A 20,775-nucleotide genomic window follows, 5' to 3' on the forward strand; every position below is an offset into this window, starting at 1 on the left:
ATCATCCCTTCCGAGCCGGAGGGATGATGCTGAGCAAGAGAGAGAGAGAGAGAGAGAGAGAGCGAGAGAGAAGTAAAAGGTTTCTTCTCCACGCTTTCTGCACGGTTGCCCACGTGTTTTTTTTATATATTTATCGATTTTTTTGTGACTTTTGCCAACGCGTCATTGTGGTATAACAGTATTATTCGTAGCAAATTATGACACACAAACAGTTGATTTGATTAATGTGTAATTAAGTTATGTTTATAGATTGAAATACAAATGTTTTAACATTTAAATTGTCTTCTATAATCCAAACAATGTTTAAAACACCACAAATCGTTGAAAATCCCACAAAAGAAGGACAACTGGTGATAGAATCCAATGAGAATAAAAATCGTTACATTCAAATAATCGAACCTATCCGAAAAGGGCAAAGTCGACTGAGAGAAAACGCTCTCAATTTACAAACGCACACATGTTTCTCTTGTCCGTTTTGAATTCATTCATTCCGCGTACGAAAGTGAAACAAACATCGCGTTAAATGGTTTGTCTTTTTCACTCCAAATCAGCCTTCGAAAGGTTCATTTTTGGTAATGGGTGTACAAAATCCTTAGCGCTTTTTGTTATGCCAGGCTTTTCTGTGTTGCAATGAGTTATAGAGAAGTTCTTTTCAAGAGTCAAGTGAGTTCTAAATCTAAATAAATAACTTGTTTTCGTACGAGTGATTTGAGTGTTTTGTCATTTTACATAAAAATGGTCCTATTTTAATAGTGACGTAGAATCGTACAAATTATTGGCACGAATTATTGGTACGAATTATCCCCCTTTGACTCTTCCATAACTTGTGAATACATATTTAATTCTAACCATGAATATAATCCTTAAATAAATTTAGTAAAATATTTTACATTAGACTTATTACATTTAAATACTTAAAACCATTAAAACAATTCTTACCATGAGTTGAATATTTAAAATAATTTAGTAAGATTTTTTCTTTTCCCGTATGACTTATGACACTCCTTCAAATACTTCAAACCATTAAAATTATCTTTAGCACACAAAAAAAGCAACATTAATAATATACTTGTTCCACTTTTTACTACTGCGCTTAAACTTACACCACACACCGTACCTTAACCATCGGTTGAGCGGAACGGAACCGAGCGCGCTTGGAGCATGATGAACCTACCAGTGAACACTTCTCTCCCGTCTGGCAACAGAAACGGTCGCGCACTCTGCTCCGTACTCGTTAACTTCAACACCGAAGAAAAACTCGCGCTTTTGTCGCAGGTCGGCCACCCCCCCTTTAAAGTGTTTTGTGACGCCAACCAACGGTACGCCATCATCCTAGCGCGATAAAAAAGGATACACTCTTGCAAAAACATTAAAGCAGCAGTACGGTGCCGCCACCTGCCACTTAAACACGTCCCGGCGTTTAACGACATAAAGGAAGAGCCAGAAGAAAAAATAACAAAGTTCATTACATTCGGCACCTGCTTACTTGCACGTGACGTAGTTCTAGAATTTCAGTAGCGCCGCGAAAGATTAAAGCGAAAGGTCCTTGAAAAGGGCTCCCTCTTCCTTATTATTGATCAGTAACAGAACAGTGCGCGTCCGTTCGTTTTGTTGTTGTGGTGGTTGTTGTGCGTTTGTGTATTCCGCTCTCGTTCGTTCTTCCTGTGTCTGTGGTGTAAATACAGTAAAATAAAAAAAAAATGTCAGCCGATGCGGAACTATCCTCCATCCTGAACCGTCGCCAGCAGATCAACGAAGCGCTGGACAATGGGCAGTCGGTAAAGCCCACGTTCAAAGTGGTCAACATCTACACCGAGTTCCACGAGTTCTCGCGGAAGGAAATCAAGGACTACCAAGCCACCTTCAGCAAGTGAGTATTTTGCTCGTGACACCAACATATAGAGCGGGAGAGAAAGAGCGCGAAAAAAGGAGAGCACAACACAAGAGAAGGAATATTGAAGGTTCATGGCCTACTGTTCCGCAGCCACGCACAGCTGCGGTGTGCTGGTAGAGGTCATCTGTGTGCAATCCGCCACACACATACGTTAGCCACCTTCTGCTGCTGCTGCTGTGTGCCAGTGGCTTCGAGAGCCTTAGAACAAATGCGCCGCGGCCAGGGCCAAATGGGTATAGCCCAGAACTGGTTTTTAGGGCTCCAATAGCAGCAGTTCACACAGACAAAAAAGAACGTTCGGTCGGTTGAATTCGAGAAGGATACAGTCGATGCATTCCGATGCATGTTGCTGCACTGCCGGATGCGCAGAAACATAACAAAGCAGATAAAGAGAGAAAGAGAGCAGCAGCACGGCACAGCACAAAAGGTTTGCCAGGGGTTTGGTCGGTTTTTTTTCTGTCCTCTCTCCTGTGCACATGCTGCACAACTGCAACTGCAACTCAAACGGTGGTCGAAGAGGCGTCTGATTTGAAGGCAGAGGATCGAACGCCTCAGATCCTGAGACAGATCATGTGTATGTGGTATTGTGCGTGTGCAGTTCGCGTTGTTTTTGTTTTGCATCTCGTGTTTCCTTTGCAACGACTGCTGCACTCGAATGCTCGATGTTTCCATAATAATCAGCTCGATTATCATGGGCCCTTACCTTGCTGTCGCTGCTGTGTCACAGTTCAAAGCACCCACACTCTACCCCGGCAGCCTCTGGCAGCATGTCATTGGATCGAAGGAAACACAAAACCATTGATTATGCTCTCCCCATTACTATGCTTTTCGCACAGCCCGTCGTCGTCGTCGTCGTCGTCGCAGGCGTTGTTTGCCATCTGCATATGAATCTCTCTTTTGTGTGTCTGTCTGTCTTTGTGTGTGGGGTCGGGGGGGGGGGGGATGCTGGGCTCAAACGGTTGAAAGGTTAACGACATGCGCCAACGCACCGAGAGTGTTGCAATATGTAGAGAAATAATAAGAGAGAAAGAGAGCAGCATCACAATGTCTAGCAGCTGACAATGTCATGTGAAAAATTAACCTACATTTTTGCAATCCCACCCCGGGACGCTCGAGGGGGAAGAAGCCCTTTGTGGGGGAGAGCTTTTGGGAGGCCCATAAAGTTGGGCAATTTAAGAGCAGTCGCACGAGCCCATGGCCCGGAAACAGAAATGTCATAATCTCTTGCCTGCTCTTATAATTTATTGAAGCAAATGTTCTACATAATTGTGTAGAATTGGGACTGAACCTTCATTCTTCTATACAAGACATCTCCAAACTGATTTTTTTGGAGCTAGGACATTCTTAACCAATCAAACTGAATACAATATCCTGCCCAAAACGGCTCTAAACATCCCCAGTCTATCAGCAAGAAAAGTTGTAAGGTAGAATCATATCAGAATTTATTAATCCCCTGCACGCTCCAGTCAGGGTCGACCACGTGGTGCACTCGTCTAGTCATACGACCAATCATCATGCTCGTTGTGAGTTCAAATCTTATGTGAATCGAACCTCTCCAGATGATGGAATTGGAATAATGGATGGATCCTAGCATGCCTTGGCTTTAGTAGACTACAGTTATGACTTAATAATTAGAATAGAAGAAGAAGAAGAAGCAGAAGAAGAATATCTACTCAAGACTAAATATGATATTTGTCTAATGAAGTAAGTCTGATAGAAAGTAGACGTTCAAAAATATGCTCAAAGTTGGCCCTCGTTGCTTCAAACAAGATCTTTCATTTTCAACATTGCAATGTTGAATCATCATCACAGTTGATGATCTAATGATCTTATGCCACACATCCCCATACGGGGGGTAGCTCGATTTCAAAACAATTGCCAATGTTGATATGTTGTGCTGTTGACAATTTCTCACCAGTAACGACCTCCGCCTCCTCCCTCCCCTGTGAAGGCCTTCCAGTAATAGGCGATCAGTTACCATCGTTCCAGCGGGGCCCATATTATCTACCCGACACGTAACACCATTGCTCGCCGTCCTTCCGTGTCGTGTCCAAACCAAAATATCTTTCTAATTAAATCGCAATCTTATCGACAACGCCGCATCGACACCATCCATCGGGAAACTACGCCGGGAATGTGTTGGGAGTTGAAATTTTGTCGCTTGGTAGCATTTTCTTCCCATCATACACGCCCCACGATCGTGGCGGCTTTTTGATGATGATCGCTGTTTCCTTCTTTTAACACCTCACCGCTCAAACCGTGAGCTTGCAACGCTCGATTGACGGCGATTAAACAGACAAACACAGAGCACGCACCGAGCACAGTAGAAACCACGGAAGCTGCTGTTGCCTTCATCGCGAACCAGTCGCCCCACGCAGTGATCGATGGTTCCGGTGAAATCTGACCCTCGCCCAGTCCGGTCGGTGACAATTCATTCCAAGCACTAGCACTAGGGAGGGGATACCACGAAGGGTTGAATTGCATTGGTTGGAACAAAATGCTCACTTCCACACCCCTTGCAACAGCAGTGGCGAATGACCTTCGACCAAATCTATAGAATCACCTGAACCTATATCCGTGGGACTCTGTCTGTTCATTCTTTTAGTTCTGGGATGTACCATCATCAAAGTAGCTAGTCCGGTAACTATGACGATCGCACCTTAAAAAAAAAGAACCATGCGCTTGTTTGCGCACTGGCGCGACAATTAGTACGCAGCAGCATAAAACTGTGGCAGGCCGTGCGGAGGGTCTCCACCGCTTGTGGTACTCTCGGTTTGGGGTATTTATATACGGCCATCGGGGCCACTCACGGACTGGAACGTTCTTTTCGGTCGGTGTTTCCTCATCTCCGGCTCTGCGAAGAAGAAGATGAATCTTTCCAGCGACGACACGTTTTGTTGACTTCAGGGAGAGCGCAAGATAGTAGATCGTGGATCGTCGTACGATAACAGCCGCTATGCTCCAGAGTGTGTTGGAGATGTGTTTGTTTTTATCTCTCCACCACTACTCGCTCGTTTGTTTCACTGTTCCTGTACGCACAATGCGTCACATTGTGTGTATGTGTCACATGTGTTTCCAAAGGTGGGAAATGGTTTAATTGTTTACATTAAACCCCTCCCTCCCTCTAGCAGCAGCAGCGGCAGCAGCAGTCTGGCAGGGTGTCAGATAGGGCCGACTGATTCTTGGCCACGCGTCGTGCTGCTGTCAGTAATGTAATATCGCCTCACCTCGCGTGCGTTTCAAATATCAAACAGTACAGAACTTGGTGGTGTTGTAGTGTCAGTGTTCTGGTTCTGGTTACTTATGTTACACCTTTTTTAGATATACAGACAGAAACTCAGTCCGGATGTCGAAGTGACTCAAGTTGTTCGGGGAGGGAGTCAACGCGCAACGCACGCTTCTTGAAGACCTTACGCGTTTCGCGCTTGAATTGCATCAATTCTTCCCCATTGGGGGTGTGGGGTTGTTATGATGGACTCGATTCGAAGAAGAAAAAACCCTTCAAAGACACACACACATTCACACAGCCAGTTCGTAACCGCAGCAGTAAAAGGGCGTAGAGCAAGTTTGGCAATATCTGGAGCACGTACTTGAAAGGCCCATGTTTGTCGAATTCAATTCCGATACCGATACCTTCATGCGTATCAACTGCAGCACCGGCGGGGAGGGGGGTTATTGAATACTTCAGAAAATCGCTCCCTCCGTATTTGCGCAGACGCAATCGATTAACTAACCAACCAAACGGTGAGGTGCATCGGTAGAACTTGCTGCGATGCAATATTACACGCCGTTGCGCAAACATGCAGCAAAACCGCAAACCGCAAACTTGCAGGGCGGCTAGTTCGACCGCGAGGTTCGGGATCAAATAATGTGACCTGGCACACATGATTGCTTGTCTGCCAGCTAGCCAGCAAAACGGGTCACCTCCATTCTCGACCCTTCGCGAGGTGTGAAAACGTGACTAGAAATCGGTATCAACTCCGTGGCAGGCTCAACATTGTGGACATGTATTTGTTTGTGTCCAACTGGGCAGAGGTTTAATCACAACAGGGAAGCCCTGTTGTGCGAGTAAGCATCGGATCAGGGACGCTTAATTAAATTTAAAATAGCCGACTATGGAAGGTTCGTTGCCGTCTCTGCACCGTTGTCAGGGAACTCTAGGGGCTCTGATTCTTGACGGTGACTGCGGTGGTTTATTGCGTGTAAGATTTCTGCATTGCATAATGCATCCCCACCGCAAGGAGGTATAGCAACACAGACCTCCAAACCCCTCCCCAAGACCGGTAGCGATACAAACCGATAAGTTTCGGTTTGGCGTTTTCCTGTTCCAGAATAGGTACAGGTGTATTGTGCCACATTGATCGTCGCCCGGGCTCGGTTCGTTGCTTCCACCCGCGCTACAAAACTAGGAAAAAACCAAAGCCTAATAAAGCCGAAGGTGAATCTAATGAACACTCACTGATTCCACTGAGCTTAACCTGTACTGCTGTCTCTCTCTCTTACCCGGGTCTCCTACAAAACAACAATAATCGGTTACATGTGAATGTAGGTCGGGAAAGGGGGGGGGGGCGCATGTGGAATGGGTTTCGGTTTTCTGGGCTGTTTACTATCGATTTCTAGTGGTGTAAAACAGAACGGGGGCCTGTTAATTCAGCTGCTACTTCCAGTCGGTGGTCGGCAAACACGTCTCGAAAATGGAGCTATATATGGTAAAAATAGTCTTAAAGTCTTGCCTAAAACTTGCCTTTTTAGTCATCAGTTTTAGATAGAATGACATATTATTCATCAATGTTTGCCTCTGAGGCTTCAAGTTCTGCTTCCAATGCGTGTGTTTTTGCCTGTAAAATGACAAATATTGCCTCTTATATAAAATATTTTAAATATTTCTGATAAAAAAGGTGTATTGGTGTCATTTATTATTGTTTCACTATCTCAAATTTCTTTTAATTCCTCGAAGATATGATGTTTAATATCACTCTATTCGGAACACACGAACATTCTCATCTGTATACGTCTAACGACATGCAATATATCCCCCAATATCCAATAAATATCCAATAGAACCTTCAAATGCTCCAAACCCACTTGACAACCACTACACTAGACAGCTAAACTACAGTAAAGCCCCAATACACGTACAAGTGAAGAGAAAATCTACGTAGCGAGAAGGTCAGGTACTAATAAAAAGCACTTCCCAAAAACATATAAAAAAGAAAACCTCCATTTCTAAGGCAAAAAGAGTAATTTACGTGCATTTAGGAGGTCAACCTGGTGTGTAGTAGCGGGCGTATATGCATATGGGCTCTGCTAGTCAGAAATACTAGAAGGCAAGGAGAAGAAAGCGAGCGGATAAATCGCTCGGAGCATCCAGTCCCTCTACCTACCCCAACATCATTTCCCTTATGACGGGTCTCTCCCACGTGCGCTTTGAAAGTGAAATCCCTGTGAGCTGTGTGGTGGTCAGTAGAGAAGCGGTGCCAGCAAAACGGTAGCCCAAGTCGGCAGCTAATGGGAAGGAAGGGAAGCTAATCTCTGCCCATCCAAATCTCGCACGTTAGAGATGGTGCATCAGCTTCTCTAATCCCTCTAAACCTCTCTTTGAGCGTGTGTTCGCTTTGGGGATGAAAAGTGACTACGATTAATCGTAATATGAGATCCACTGAAAGCTCGCACACAGCAGGGCCACTATGGTGAGAAGTTACCCGTAAATGGCTTTAGATTCGAAGACCTAATGATGATGCTTTTAGACAAGTCGTCGGCCCCCATATCAACACCTTCTCCAACTCTAAAGGACGTCTTTCGTCAGAGGGAGGAACACATTTTAACGACCCTTTTCCAAGAAACTAATCGATAAGGCAAGATCGATAAAGCTCCTGTAGTGCTTAGAAAGGCTCATCAACTACCCTCCCCAGATGAAGGTTCATTACAACTCCCCCCCTTGAAAATCTTTCTTGACGAATTTCTCAGAATTAACAGTTAGTCAAAGGTAGGCGCTGCGTTTATCTGTCATCTCAAATCAACAAAGAGAGAGAGAGAGAGAGCGAGAGGCACACGCACACGGCTCCACTGTCTTTTGCGTCGTAGGTCGTAGGAGGCGACGACTGGCCCCAGTGTCGTGTGTACGGTACGGATGAATCATACACACCTTTAATTATCGGCATTAGTAGCTCAGGCACAGTTGTTTACCTTGCGGCAGTGGGGCGTTGAGCAGGGTCGGTAGAGGAAGTTTCAATATTCAAATTGACGGTAGCCAAAGCACAAGGAACTGTGTAAATCGTGTTCCCCTCTACTCTACGGGTTCGACTATACGGTTGGTTATCATAAAAACTTCAATGGTGACGAATGTGTACAATTGTAATGTAGAGAGCGAGACAGACCGCGGGGACGACGACCACACTGGTTGGTTTATGGCACTGTGTTTTAGTACAGCGAGTTAGTAGTTTCCCCTGTTGTCCGCCTAACATGGGCGTAAGAGACACAGCGCCGGGGAGGATAATTGAGCGATTGAGCAACAAACAAGGAAAAGCGAAGCGCGTTGAATCATCCAAACAACACCATACCCGCTCTAGTATGGGTGGAGGAGTGTACATGATTCCAGTGCTGTGCAATGTCCAAAGGGTACTTTGGCAGAAAGGAAATGAAATGCCGCCGAGCCGGCTGGCTGATATCCATCGCTGCGCCATAACAACCCTTGCCTTTTCTTGTATTTCATGAGTTCCGTGAAGTTGGCAAGAACTACATCGCCCCTACCAAGAAGCTAGAGTGCCGTACCGTATTCTACACCATTTGCTGTTCTGGAGCTGTGTTGTGGTTGTGTGTTGTGAATTATGAACCGGAGGGAGCGCAATGTGATAACGTCATAAAATAATCAACAGCGGCCTATTATTCCATTTGTCGCTACTCTCCAATGGTACCCTTTGCTTATTGGCGTGTTGGAGGTTTGCGGACACAATTGTGTGACTCATGCCGCCCCTGGAACGCTTTGCAAAAGTGTTCAACTCCCCCTGTACTGTGGATCCTTGCTGTTAGAGTAGCCGCTAAAAAACAAAACGGTTAGAAATTTGAATTTAACGCCTGCGAGATAATAAAACCTTCTGTCAAAACGACGACTTCACGGCATGATGAAACACACCTCCACCGCAACGCAACAACAGCAAAAAACCGGACCGATTTTCTTCTTCCGCACTTTCCTTCTTTGGGGTGGGTTTGGGCGTATGTCCCCCACAGGGACAGGGACTTCTCGTCTCGTGTTTGGAGCGTTTTGAGAATGGTTAGTTCATCAGGAACCGGTTGCGTTTGCTTGCGACGAGAGCCAGCTCCAAATCTTGATGTTGGAAGTGATCTTCGCGTTTGTTTCTTCGTAACATTGAAGCCGTGCGGTCGATTACATACATCTTCAGCCCATTCGGGCGGCGTTACAATGTCGCTAGAGATGGAGATTTGCAAACAGCGTTGTGTAACGACACGATGAGGGCGGGTGTGATCGAGATTTTCTATGCAAAACACCCGCCGAATCGTCGATCCACGGTGACGTTTGAAATGAACCTTTCTCCTCCGAAATGACAAACCAAAACACAAGAGTGATGGTTTATTTTTGGGGCGTGGGACGCTTGCAGTACGAAAGCCGGTACTTCCTGTTTCTTTGGCAGGCCATGGAAACATGGAAAGTGTGTGCACTTGTCATGGGAGAATGTTCGTGTGTGTGTGTGTGTATGCAACGTATGCAACACAAGGTTCGTCGCCGGACGATGATTAGATATGCGTCGTGTGGTGTGCAGCACGTAGACAGTCCCCTGTTCCTACATAATAATTATCGTACTTCGGCACAACAACGGTCGGTCACACAATGTACATCGTTGCCCTTTTTTTCTGCAGCCCAAAAACGGAGACGGCCCTTTTGTGCTTTCCTTTTTGAAGCTTTCTTCTTGCTGCGTGTACCGTATTTCCGCTGCAGCGAGCAAGCCACAAAACTACGGCCCACACAGCACGGTTTGTATTCAAATGCCTGGTCAACACCGAGGCTCGTTTCTGTGCCTTCTTTCTTCGGCCTTTGCATCCTAGCGCTTCGAGCACCAATTATTCAATCGCTCCAGACCGGTCAACGGTCGAACGCGAGGGGTCGAGGGGGCAGAGGAGTGCTTGGTTGGTCACACGAAACTGGTCACATTCCCATATGGCTAAGACCCCAATTATGAAACCAGCTGAAAGCGTTTGGTCGTATCGGACACCTTAAACGGAGGATGACCGTGCTCGCCGGTGATCTCCTCGATTAGTCTCCAAGCTGCCTTTTTGCACCGATTTTAAGCGAACGGGACTCCACTCAGCTCGACCCCCTGCTAAACGATGATGACATGTTTAGCATTAATGTTATGCTTTTCTTTCGATTGCATCGTGTCTCGTCGGAATCTAAATTCCTCTAGCCGCGGCAGAGATCGTAAGATTTGCGTTGCGTAAAAATTTGCGTGTGTGTGTGTGTTGCGCAGAAGCTCCCGGGGAAACGGTCAATCATCAAGCGATCGAAAGTGCTTCCCGTCCGCTACTGGCAAGGAAAAAGGTGGAAGAGGAAGCCAGGGGGTTTTAGCGCATCATCACACTCGCTGGAGTTCGAAATCGAATTCGAAATTGACCGTAAACCGTAAAACACGCACCACGTGTGTTGTGACTTTTTTCCCGTTTCACGCGATCGGATGCGGATCACACACACACACACAAACGAGCCCGTAACTTATGTGACCGTTAAATTGGGTGGGCAGTTTCTCACGACGAATTTCGATTACTACTACTGCGGCTCCGGCGATGCGGCGATGAAAGGCCAATCGAAGGTGGATCAATTGATGGCAGCTCAATTGTGGCAGCTAAAGCGCATCGTGGGAAGAGAGTTGCGGATTGCGGAGTGAGCAAAACCTTGCCTAGGCAATGCGGTCTGTATTTAGAAAGTTTTACCACTGCTAACTTTTAGAAAGATTTATTTTAATAACTATTGCTTCCTTCCTTATTCTTTGGAGCATTCCATAATGCTTTCTGGCCATTTATACTGGCCTTGGATATGTTTTATAGAGCTATTGATCTGCTGTGTTGTTGGGCGAGAGTCAATTTAACTGTAATTTCAACTTATAACCTTTAACGTTGATGAACCAGGTATTTAACCACAGCTTAAAAGTCTTTATGGACACAATTTCCAAATGTAATTGGCGATGTCCTAAACTACTTCCGTTTTGCAAACATATTATGGCGCGTAAAGCTCATTTTGAGGATCGTTTAAGATTGCTAGACAAGATTTGACAAGATAATCCAACATTATTAAACCCAAAAGGGCTCTGCCAACGAAATGTCTGCAAAATTGCTTGAGTCATCTAGTCACGTTGTCTATTTATGGCCACCACCACATTGACTGATCGCATTGCTTTACACAGAAACCGGCAGCAGCTAAGCTATTGTCGACTTATGAAACTCCGATAAGCCGCCTGGCCCTGTAGCTGCAATGATTCAATATGCACAACCTGTTGCGAATGGCCAATCATGCGCTGATAGCGTCACCTAGTGTCTAGTGTCTTGGACATTTGCCTTCCTTCTCTACCAACACGCAAAAGGGAACGCGCGCAACGACACCGAACATCGCGTACGACGCAAGCAGGCAACCTGTTTTGTGCATTCACAAAAGAAGCAAAACACGCATCACCAATTTCTTATAAGGCACCAGCAGAAAACAAAACAAACACGCGCGCATAAAGTAACAAAAAAAAAATCCCCAATCGCATGCACCCAACACACAACAAAGCTTGCGCGGCGATAGGAGGGTTCATGCGCGAACGAGCTCGTGCGCACGACGAGGATCGCGGCACACGTTTTGCTACCAAATCGGCTACCGTCCCACGGTCACAGGCAGCACAGGGCTTCCACAGCGCAGAGGTTTGAGGGCCACAAAGACCCGAATGTCACGAAAATGTGACCGAGCGTGAAGAAACACGGTTCGATGGAACAATTGTCACCGTGCAGGCAGGAAGTTCCGTTCATCCGCAGTTCCGTTTTGCGCAGGGGGGACACACTGTGCAAAGGGCCAGTGCGCGCAATCAGTCTGAACGATAAATCCGATACACAACATGCTTGCTCAAGGTCATCAAACCATCCACAAACGCCCGTATTCCCGCGGTGCGTTAATTTCAATTTATGTTCTGATTCCAATTAGTCTGAGCTTCTGAGGGGGAGCGAATGATGGGGTGATGGTGGTGGTTGATCGAAAGTAGTCACCCTTAAAGGTGGAGGGAAACAGGTTTCGAGATTTCGAGATTTCGATTTCGACCGTTTTCGTTGACGGGTTCGTCGCTTGCTTGCTTCAGAAGCATTCTGAGCCGTTTGATTATCCGGATCACTTCATGAGGGGGGACTTTCCCTCGCGGATTGGTATCCATTTTTATCACAACAGGTTCCTCACACACACACACACAGGTGGTTCCCCTCGGGCAAGGTTTCGACTTTAATTTACGTTGGGATATAAACATTCTGACTCATTCATTGAAGAGTGAGCAACCAAGTAAGAGAGAGAGCACGCAAAAAGCACAATAAATGATTGGGTAAATACCAAACGGAGTGGAATTTACTAGCGGAGCCACCCAAAGTCAAGACATCATCTGGGTGGAATTAATAGCACGTTTTTTAGGTGCAGATTTGTTTCAAAAACAACACAAGAAAGTACACTAAAAACAGACGACACACGACACGCAGCTCCCGGTGTTTGAGTGTTGTACGAATGATTATGGGCACACACGCTTACGCGCCTTACAATAAACAATATTGCTCAGGTCAATAAATGCTCGAAAATTCCTTTTCGTGGCTGAACCAAAAATTCCTTCGTGACATTCTAGCCCGCACGGAGAAGGAGTTTATAGGCCATTGTGAGTAAAATAAACGCATGGAGGAAAGTGGGAGGGTGAAATGATATCATACAGTTGTGCCATAAAGCACCTTGGATTGAGTCTTTTTTACGAAATTAGTATTCAAATCTCGTGTTTGTGCGAACAGAGAGTCGTACCAGAGTTTTATGCCACTGTCGTGTTCCCATTCGAACGTTACGGGGAATTTAAAAAAAGTTGTCTGTCAATTCAAAACTAACCGTTTTGTGTCCCTTGCTCTCGTTACGAAGGTACGACGTCGGCAACGATGGCTATCTCGATCTGGCCGAGCTGAAGATCATGATGGAAAAGCTGGGCGCCCCGCAGACCCACCTCGGGCTGAAGGGCATGATCGCGGAGGTGGACGAGGACAAGGATGGCAAGATATCGTTCCGCGAGTTTCTGCTCATCTACCGGTAAGTAGTGCCTGTTGTTGTTGTACACTGGGAAATTTCAAAAATTACAATTAAATCTCTCTCTCTCTCTCTCTCTCTCTCTCTCTCTCTCTTTCTATCTCTGTTTCTAATTTACAGCAAAGCACGCGCCGGTGAGCTCGTGTCGGACTCGGGCCTTGGTCAGCTCGCTCGCCTCACCGAGATCAACGTGGACGAGGTGGGTGTTGGGGGGGCGAAGAGTTTCTTCGAGGCAAAGATCGAGCAGCAGCTGCGTACCAACAAGTTCCACGACGAGATCCGGCAGGAGCAGGAAGAGCGGCGCCGCATGGAGGAGGAACGCGTCCTGCGGCGGCAGCAGTTCCAGCAGCGGGCGGCCGTATTCCAGTAACTCCCGGGCGGATGGTTCAATGCTTTTTAGAAAAAAAGCGTGTTGTGTGTAATTGTGTGTACGTGTGTGTTTGTATAAAAAAAGATTAATTTAGTAGGTGCAGTAGGATAAGTCGTACAAAAAGTCCACCCCCAAAACCCCCTGTGAGGATACTAGGGGGAGATTTTGCTTTAAAGACGCAACCCAATTGACCGGTTTTGTTTGTTTTAGCCGCCAGAGTTTGCGCCAGTTCAATTCACAATTCACGCGTGTCATTTGCTTCCCCATCTCTCTATGGAGAGTTTCCGCAAGATCACAAGCAGCACCCCCACCCCATTAGTGTGTTCACCTTTTGAAATAGTTCACATACAAGTAAACAGTGACCACAGCAAGCAAGATGCTGAGTAAAAGGAAGCGATCAGTTGAGACAAGGGCCGTCCAGGCGAGAGAGTTTTACCCAGGCAACCAAGACGACAGATCCCAGCAAGCCGAGGAATGGATCGGATTTGACAGAGCATAAAACAGTTCGTTTAGTAGTTCACCCTAGTCAATTTTCGTCCGTAATATTGACCTACAACAAACAAAACATAACAAAGCGTGAGCGTATTAGAGAGCTAAAAAGGAAGATTATACAAAACGGTGACACAGGCGCAGGTTGTGCGGGTACCAAAAGTCTCAGACGGAAGATATATTTTTGATAAAGAGTAGAAAATTTGTGGGATCGATCGGGGTAAGTAGTTTTGGGTTTGGTTAGGGGAACGTATTGGGATCGCGAAGTAGGTACTAGAGAAAGAGAGGAATATTGCGTATAAATGTGTTTTAAATGTTTAAACTGTAAAACAAAAAGGGTAGATTATACAACTAGTTCAACCTTACCCCAGCCGGTGTTGTTCGTTGCTCTGTAAAACGTTTTCTTTCAAATTGCATCCGAAAGCTTCAACGATTTCAACCATGTTGCGTTCAACTTCTCCTTTTATTCTGCACTAACCCGTTGCCGACACCACAGCCACCGCCGGATCGTTCAGCCGGGAGTGTCTACAGCGTGCCATGTCCGCCTTAAGTGCATACTCATGGCCACAGGTCGGACAGTGGTACGGCTTAATCTTCATGTGGATGGCACGCACGTGCTGGCTGAGACCACCCTTCCGCTTGAACACCTTCGGGCACTGCTTGCACCGGTACTGGCGCTCCTCCGAGTGGGTCAGCCGATGCTGCCAAAGGTTCGACGGACCGGAGAACCGCTTCCCGCACGTCTCGCAGATGTACGCCTTCGTGCCGGTGTGGATCGGTTCGTGCACCTTGAGGCTGTTGTACGATTGGAACATTTTGCTGCAGGTCGAGCAGACGTACAGCAGTCGATCGATGGGGCGCGTAACGGTGGCCGCACTAATCGATGGTTCGGTTGGCATGTCCGTTGGGCCCGTGGTTGGTGGCACGGTCACCATGGAGAGTTCCTCTGGTTCAGCGCAAACAACAGTTGTGCTGCCCGCGGGAATCACGGGCAGACCACCAGCACACCCAGCTAGCTGGAGATGGCGCTTTAAGTCGAACAGCTTGTCGAAGATTTTCATGCAAACGCCACACTTGTGGTTCCACTGATCCGGTGGCCGGTGGGTGGTGAAATGTCGCCGCAAGTTGGACGCATTCGTGTACGAACGATCGCACAGCGAGCAGGGGTACTTGGTGAGGACGATTTCGTCTCGTTCGCCTGGGCGCTCCTTACCCGTCTGTCGACACTTTTCGCGCTCCAGCATTGCTCGCCAGCGGTACTGTCGGTGTTTGGCCGCCCGTTTAGCACACAAGCACACGTGGGAGCGAGCCCGTGCCCAGGAAGGAAACTTCCGCCTGCAAAAGCGACAATCCACGGTGAGTTTGGTGCGTCCAGTGCATTCCCACGCGCGGTGGGACAGCATTCGTCGCTGGCGAGTGAACCTCCTTTCACACATCGGACACGTCCAGCGGGGTATGCTCTTCGTTCTTAGTTTTGGTTCACTTTTCTGTGCCGTTACCGTGTCCTGCGTCGCTTCGAACCACTGACCACTGACGCCGCCAATCGTCATATCGTGGAAAATTTCATCCTTATTATCGTCCGCCTGTATCGGCAGCTTGGTGTAGCTGTGCTCCTCCAGCGTGTTGATAAAGACGAGCCGCTCGGGCAGGTAATAGTCGTCCGGTTCCGGTTCCAGTTCGGTCGTGTTTTCCACCTTCAAGCTGCTTACGAACTGTGCGGACGAGCTGGATGAGCTGGCTGCGGTAGAAAAGGATGAAAACTCTCCCGCTGTTGCCGTTGCCGTGGTAACCGATGGTAGTGTGATTTCGTACGGTTGCACTTCTGTCACGGTTGCGCTCGTTATGTCCACTATTGGTGGGTAGAGGTTAAGAATTTCGAGAATTTCACAGTTTTTGGAAGACTCGCGCACTTGGTTCTTGGTCGCATTGATGCTGGAAAGTGCTGGACCGTTCGTACCATCCTGTCCCACATTGTTGAACAGATAAATCCGGTTCGGTTCGCTGGTAAATGTCGGATTGTTTGCCATTACATGTGGAGGTTCTGGTTCGCTTGATTCTTGCACCGGAGGCCGTTCCGGATCTTTCTGCCGTGCGCTGTTCATTGCGTACTCGATTTTTTCCTCCTTTATGTTTATGCTCGCAATCGGTTCCTGCTTAATGATCATCGGTTTTGCCGACACAATTTCCTGCTTAGTTCTTGCGCTCGCAGCAAACCCATCCGGCACTGCAAACGCCCTGCCGTGCAGTTCCTGTGCGAAGCGATGCTCCAGGTCGGACTGTGCCCGGAGTACATTTTCGCTGAACTTGGAAAAGCCTTGCACCCGCTTGGAACAGTGCAGACAGATCTTGCGCGGCAGGTTGGGTAGGTCCAGGTTCACGAACGGCAGATACTTCCGTACCGCTTCTTCCGCCTGCACCAGATCAGTCAGCAGACTGTCGACGGCACGGCTGAACACGACGCCACAGATCCGGCAGGTAATCTCGATCAGCTGTATGTCACCGTCCGCCTCGGCCGGACCGAACTCGTCTACCTGTTCCGACGCAACCAGCGGGCAGAGCGTCCCACCGAACGGGGCGTAATCGAGCTCGACCGGAAGATAGTGCTCGAAGTGACGGTTGTGTGAGCGTTCCTCCTCCGGACAAACCGTTTCGTACGATATCACAGGCAGGGAGAGGTTGTTCGGTTGAGCTTTAGCGGCGACGGCATTGCGCACGGAAGGGACAGCTGTTGGGAGAAGGATTTTGCGAGCAGCACATCCCTTGAAATCGCTCGCCACAAAGTGTCTGCTGCAGAGGGCGCTCCATTTGGTCGGATGCCAGCCCTCGTCCCGGCCGGTGAATTGGATCCACTGTTTCAGCAGTTCGGGAGATTTGAGTGGAAATCTGAGGGCGGGAAGATGAAAGCGTTAGATGAGGAATGAAATGGGCGTCATGGAGCACTGGATAGCTTACTTGTGGAAGGACACATCGTCGCTGTGAGTGTATTTTAGGTCGCAATCGGGGATAACGCACGACGCAGGCATTTCAATCGAGCGCTTATTGGACTAATTAGTTAGTAATTTATTTCGTACCGTTGTTCAACTGAAAAGAGTCCAATTTTTATCTAAAATATGCAGAACAATCTTCTCACTGGATGGTTTGTTATTGTTTACGATTTAGCTCCCCTTTTTGTGATGACCCGTCAAACATTGCGACCCGCCATGCAATTGACAGCGATTTGTGGGGGCGCGCGAGGGCTCGCACGCCATACAAGTTCACCGCTTCAGAGCCCTCGCATTAACCTTTAACCTTTAAGTTGGCAACCGGATACCCGGGTATTTTTTTCAGCTTCGAACTGCAATAACTTTTGATTCATTGCTTTTATTGACCTGAAATTTTCCGTAGCCTCCCAACTTTTAATTTATGATTTTTTGGTGCATAAGTTGTAATTTGAAACAGCCTGTAAGTATTTTATTTTGATTTTTTTTAACTTTACCACGTAAGTTGGCAACCAGCATACCCGGGTATTCCATACATTTTGTATGGAGAATGACGTTTCTCTTCTTCCTCTTTTCGTATTGTGCTTATTTTCGAGTCAAATTCAAGCGATTCCAAATTTCTATTTGACCGTTATTTTTATCAAAAAATGAAAAAAAAACTTAATGAATAAATGAAATAGAAGAGAATATATGGTCAGCATTACTTGCTTACAGCATTAAAATATAGAAAGCATTGTTTACCTATGAAAATCGTTAATTTTTGCATAAAAACGTGTGGAATACCCGGGTATGCCGGTTGCCAACTTACTTGTGTAAATCTGGTTGCCAACTCTACGGTTAAAGAGCTTGCGAGCCTTGGTAGTTTTTTCACCCCTAGTTTTAGAAGTTATAATTATAGCACCCCAAACCTCGCAATGTTTGACGGGGAGGGTTGGGAGCGGTATCATCTGCTCGAAATCATAAGGTCATTAAATAATCTTTATTTTTCATACATAAGTTTTTGTTGTTGAGGTGTTATTCGCCGAAAAGATTACTTCTCCCATTTTGGGGGCGTTTTCGTTTTAAGCTCGTAGGCTGAAATTTCAGCCTGTCAGCTTTTTGCATTGTATATCAGTTTTCGAGCAGCTTTCTAAGTGGGTATAATATACAGGTGGGCTTATCCCAAGGTGTATGAATTTAGAAGACTGATTTTTATCGCTTCTGTTTCTGAATGAAGATTTTAAGAGTGTTTTGTGTATCCGTCAAGCCTCAAGAAAGCTTGTTTGAACAAAAGTTTTCACTCATCCTGTCAAAAAGTGATATTCAAAATTGGTTATAAAACATGCTATGAGACCACCTGGACTACATGCACTTTGATTCTGGATTCCATCACCATGTCTCTTTAATACACCTTGGGATAAATGTAAACAAACCCGTGTTTTCGAGCAGGTACTCGAATCTAATTCTAGCTTTGTGGCTAGAATAATCTAGACTGAAAATTGCAGGCTAGTTTTTTGTGTGGTTTTGTATGGAGTGTTTACATGATTTCAGCCTCCAACTGTCAAACTCCATACAAAAAACTAACTAGAATCGTGAAGGCCCCCTTTTGTGGATTTTTGCAAAATAAAATCTCAAAATGTAGGTGTTTAGTAAGCTATAATTTTCAATGTTATACCTGCTCTCGGGGCGCTATAATTATAACTGCTAAAACTAGGGGTGAAAAAACTACCAAGGCTCGCAAGCTCTGTATTGCGAGGGCTCTGGAGCAGTGAACTTGTATGGCGTGCGAGCCCTCGCGCGCCCTCGCAAATCGCTGTCAATTGCATGGCGGGGACATTTCATGTCGGATACCCAAGTAACCAAGGTTATTAGACTCTATACAGGTTACGACAGAGCGTTTGAGAGGGTCACCATTATGGATAGCTTGTTTACAATTTGTTTGTCAAAATAGATGCCGGCCAGCTGTTGCTTGGCACGAGCAACATAAATAAGTTTACAGAAGACGAAATTACTGCTACAATTTTTCTTCATGCTAACTCGTTATATCATTTATAGAATATGACTTCTATGTTGGATTGGTTAATGCTGAGCCACTTTTGCTTGCATGCCCTGGATATCATCGGATTGTCTCATCAGTTTCAATTGTTCTACAGGTTTGGTATTGCAGTCCCAGCTTCAGTGGACGAGAGTTCATGCCGTCCAGCAGCAGCAGATGCCAAACTGGGTTATTGTGCTGTCCCAGATGCTGCCCCTCGTATGAGAAGTAGCCAGATCCCATGTCGCTTCGCGCATAACAGCTCGTCCTTTATTCGGAGTGGAACAGACACGGAATAATTCAGTGAAAGAGTATCGATGTGATGACACCCTTTTGACGATGTTGGTCAGGGAACTTGTGATGATGTGGTGCAAAAAATGCTACCGGCATCACTTTCTTTCCGCTATTGCACTTGACCCTAGCTAGGACCGCGACTGCGCTGACGAACTTGCGGCAGCGGTGATGATGCGTATCCCTCCTTCGAAATTGCGGTGCTGAGATGATGATAAAGTAGAAGCTTGTGTGGCATGACCTCGTCCTTGCTAAAACACTGCTAAGCTACACCCAAGGTGACATGAATTATCGACCCCCACAGGAATAAGGCTGCAGCCAGAACGGAATGAACATTTGTTTTCTTTGAACTGGAACGGCAACAGTGGCAGCATAGTCGATCGTCTCGAACATGACGACTGCAACGAACCGACATGGAACTGCGGACAATAACTTAAATAACAACTTAAATAACAATAACTATGCATAAGCACAAATATACTTAGAGTTTATTTCCTAATTATAATTGTTACAACAGGACCGTTCAACATTTACTCCCCGGCTCAACCACTACTCTTCCTTCACAAGTGCTCTACTCGGTGACCCTCATATTCATCTCTTTCTCCTACTCTTTATCATATAATTTGTATGAAAAGTGAAATAATGTGGATAGGGTTTATCTGCCTCTATCAAAAATGAAAAATATTATCATACGAAATACCTCGGATCGTAATGCGAGATTTTCCTCGTGAAGAAGGGTATTTATAGAGCATTTGAATCTGGTCGTTATACGAAAAACTCGTTGTAACAGGTTATACTGTAGTGGGCTGAGATGAATTATGACGTGGTCACTTGCATCCAGTCTGCGTGTCAGACCTGTTGGACCCTGGAGTCGCTGTTGCTGGTTATTTATGTTCTGTTATGTTCCTCAATCATCACGAATAGCAGTTGCTTTTAAGAATGAACGGTAATTTGCTCCGAAGTCGGATCCGGCTCCGACCGGCTCCAGACAATTTAGAAGCCGGCTCCGGAGCCGGCTCCGCACCCACGGTTCCAAAGCCGGCTCCGCACCAACGGCTCCGGAGCCGGCTCTGCACCAACGGCTTCAGAGCCGGCTCTGCACCAACGGCTCCGGAGCCGGTTTTAACACAAGGGACCATACAAACTTTTTGAATAAAGTTCCAATCGAGGAAAACCGTGAAAAGCGGAGTAGGTCATGTTTAAAATAATTCACAAAAAAAATCGATGAGTTTTGAATATAATTAAGAAAGGCGAGACCAACGAATGCTACACAACGTCATACATGTCAATACTGCAATCACATCGTGTGTTAGCTTCCACGAGAAGATATATTAGTTTTTTTATTACGCTATCATACAATGCTGTCTCTATTGAACCGTTAGTCCGGAGCCGTTGGTTCGGAGCCGTTGATTCGTCGACGGCTCTGGAACAGTGGAC

The 20,775-nt window shown here is 46.4% G+C and overlaps 2 protein-coding genes across 4 annotated transcripts; one reads left to right on the plus strand and one right to left on the minus strand.

Annotated features, from left to right (window-relative positions):
* The first annotated feature begins 1,167 nt into the window (after positions 1–1,167).
* LOC121596405 (EF-hand domain-containing protein D2 homolog) lies at positions 1,168–14,122 on the plus strand. Of its 2 annotated transcripts, XR_006005276.1 has the most exons (4): positions 1,168–1,870; positions 13,035–13,199; positions 13,317–13,624; positions 13,777–14,122. XR_006005276.1 is itself a non-coding variant. In XM_041921310.1 (3 exons), exons 1-3 carry the CDS (start codon positions 1,701–1,703, stop codon positions 13,564–13,566), a joined length of 585 nt encoding a protein of 194 aa, XP_041777244.1. In that variant the 5' UTR covers positions 1,168–1,700; the 3' UTR covers positions 13,567–14,122. The 2 variants fall into 2 exon arrangements, 1 of the variants encoding a protein (XP_041777244.1); XM_041921310.1 differs by having other exon boundaries at positions 13,317–14,122.
* A 305-nt stretch (positions 14,123–14,427) lies between these two features.
* LOC121596402 lies at positions 14,428–17,249 on the minus strand. Of its 2 annotated transcripts, XM_041921309.1 has the most exons (3): positions 17,208–17,224; positions 17,008–17,136; positions 14,428–16,938 (listed from the first exon to the last, which is right to left on the minus strand). In XM_041921309.1, exons 2-3 carry the CDS (start codon positions 17,076–17,078, stop codon positions 14,529–14,531), a joined length of 2,481 nt encoding a protein of 826 aa, XP_041777243.1. In that variant the 5' UTR covers positions 17,079–17,136; positions 17,208–17,224; the 3' UTR covers positions 14,428–14,528. The 2 variants fall into 2 exon arrangements, with proteins under 2 accessions (XP_041777243.1, XP_041777242.1); XM_041921308.1 differs by having other exon boundaries at positions 17,008–17,249.
* Positions 17,250–20,775: the final 3,526 nt, after the last annotated feature.

Source organism: Anopheles merus, chromosome 3R (assembly GCF_017562075.2).
Source record: "Anopheles merus strain MAF chromosome 3R, AmerM5.1, whole genome shotgun sequence".
Taxonomy (NCBI): Eukaryota; Metazoa; Arthropoda; class Insecta; order Diptera; family Culicidae; genus Anopheles; species Anopheles merus.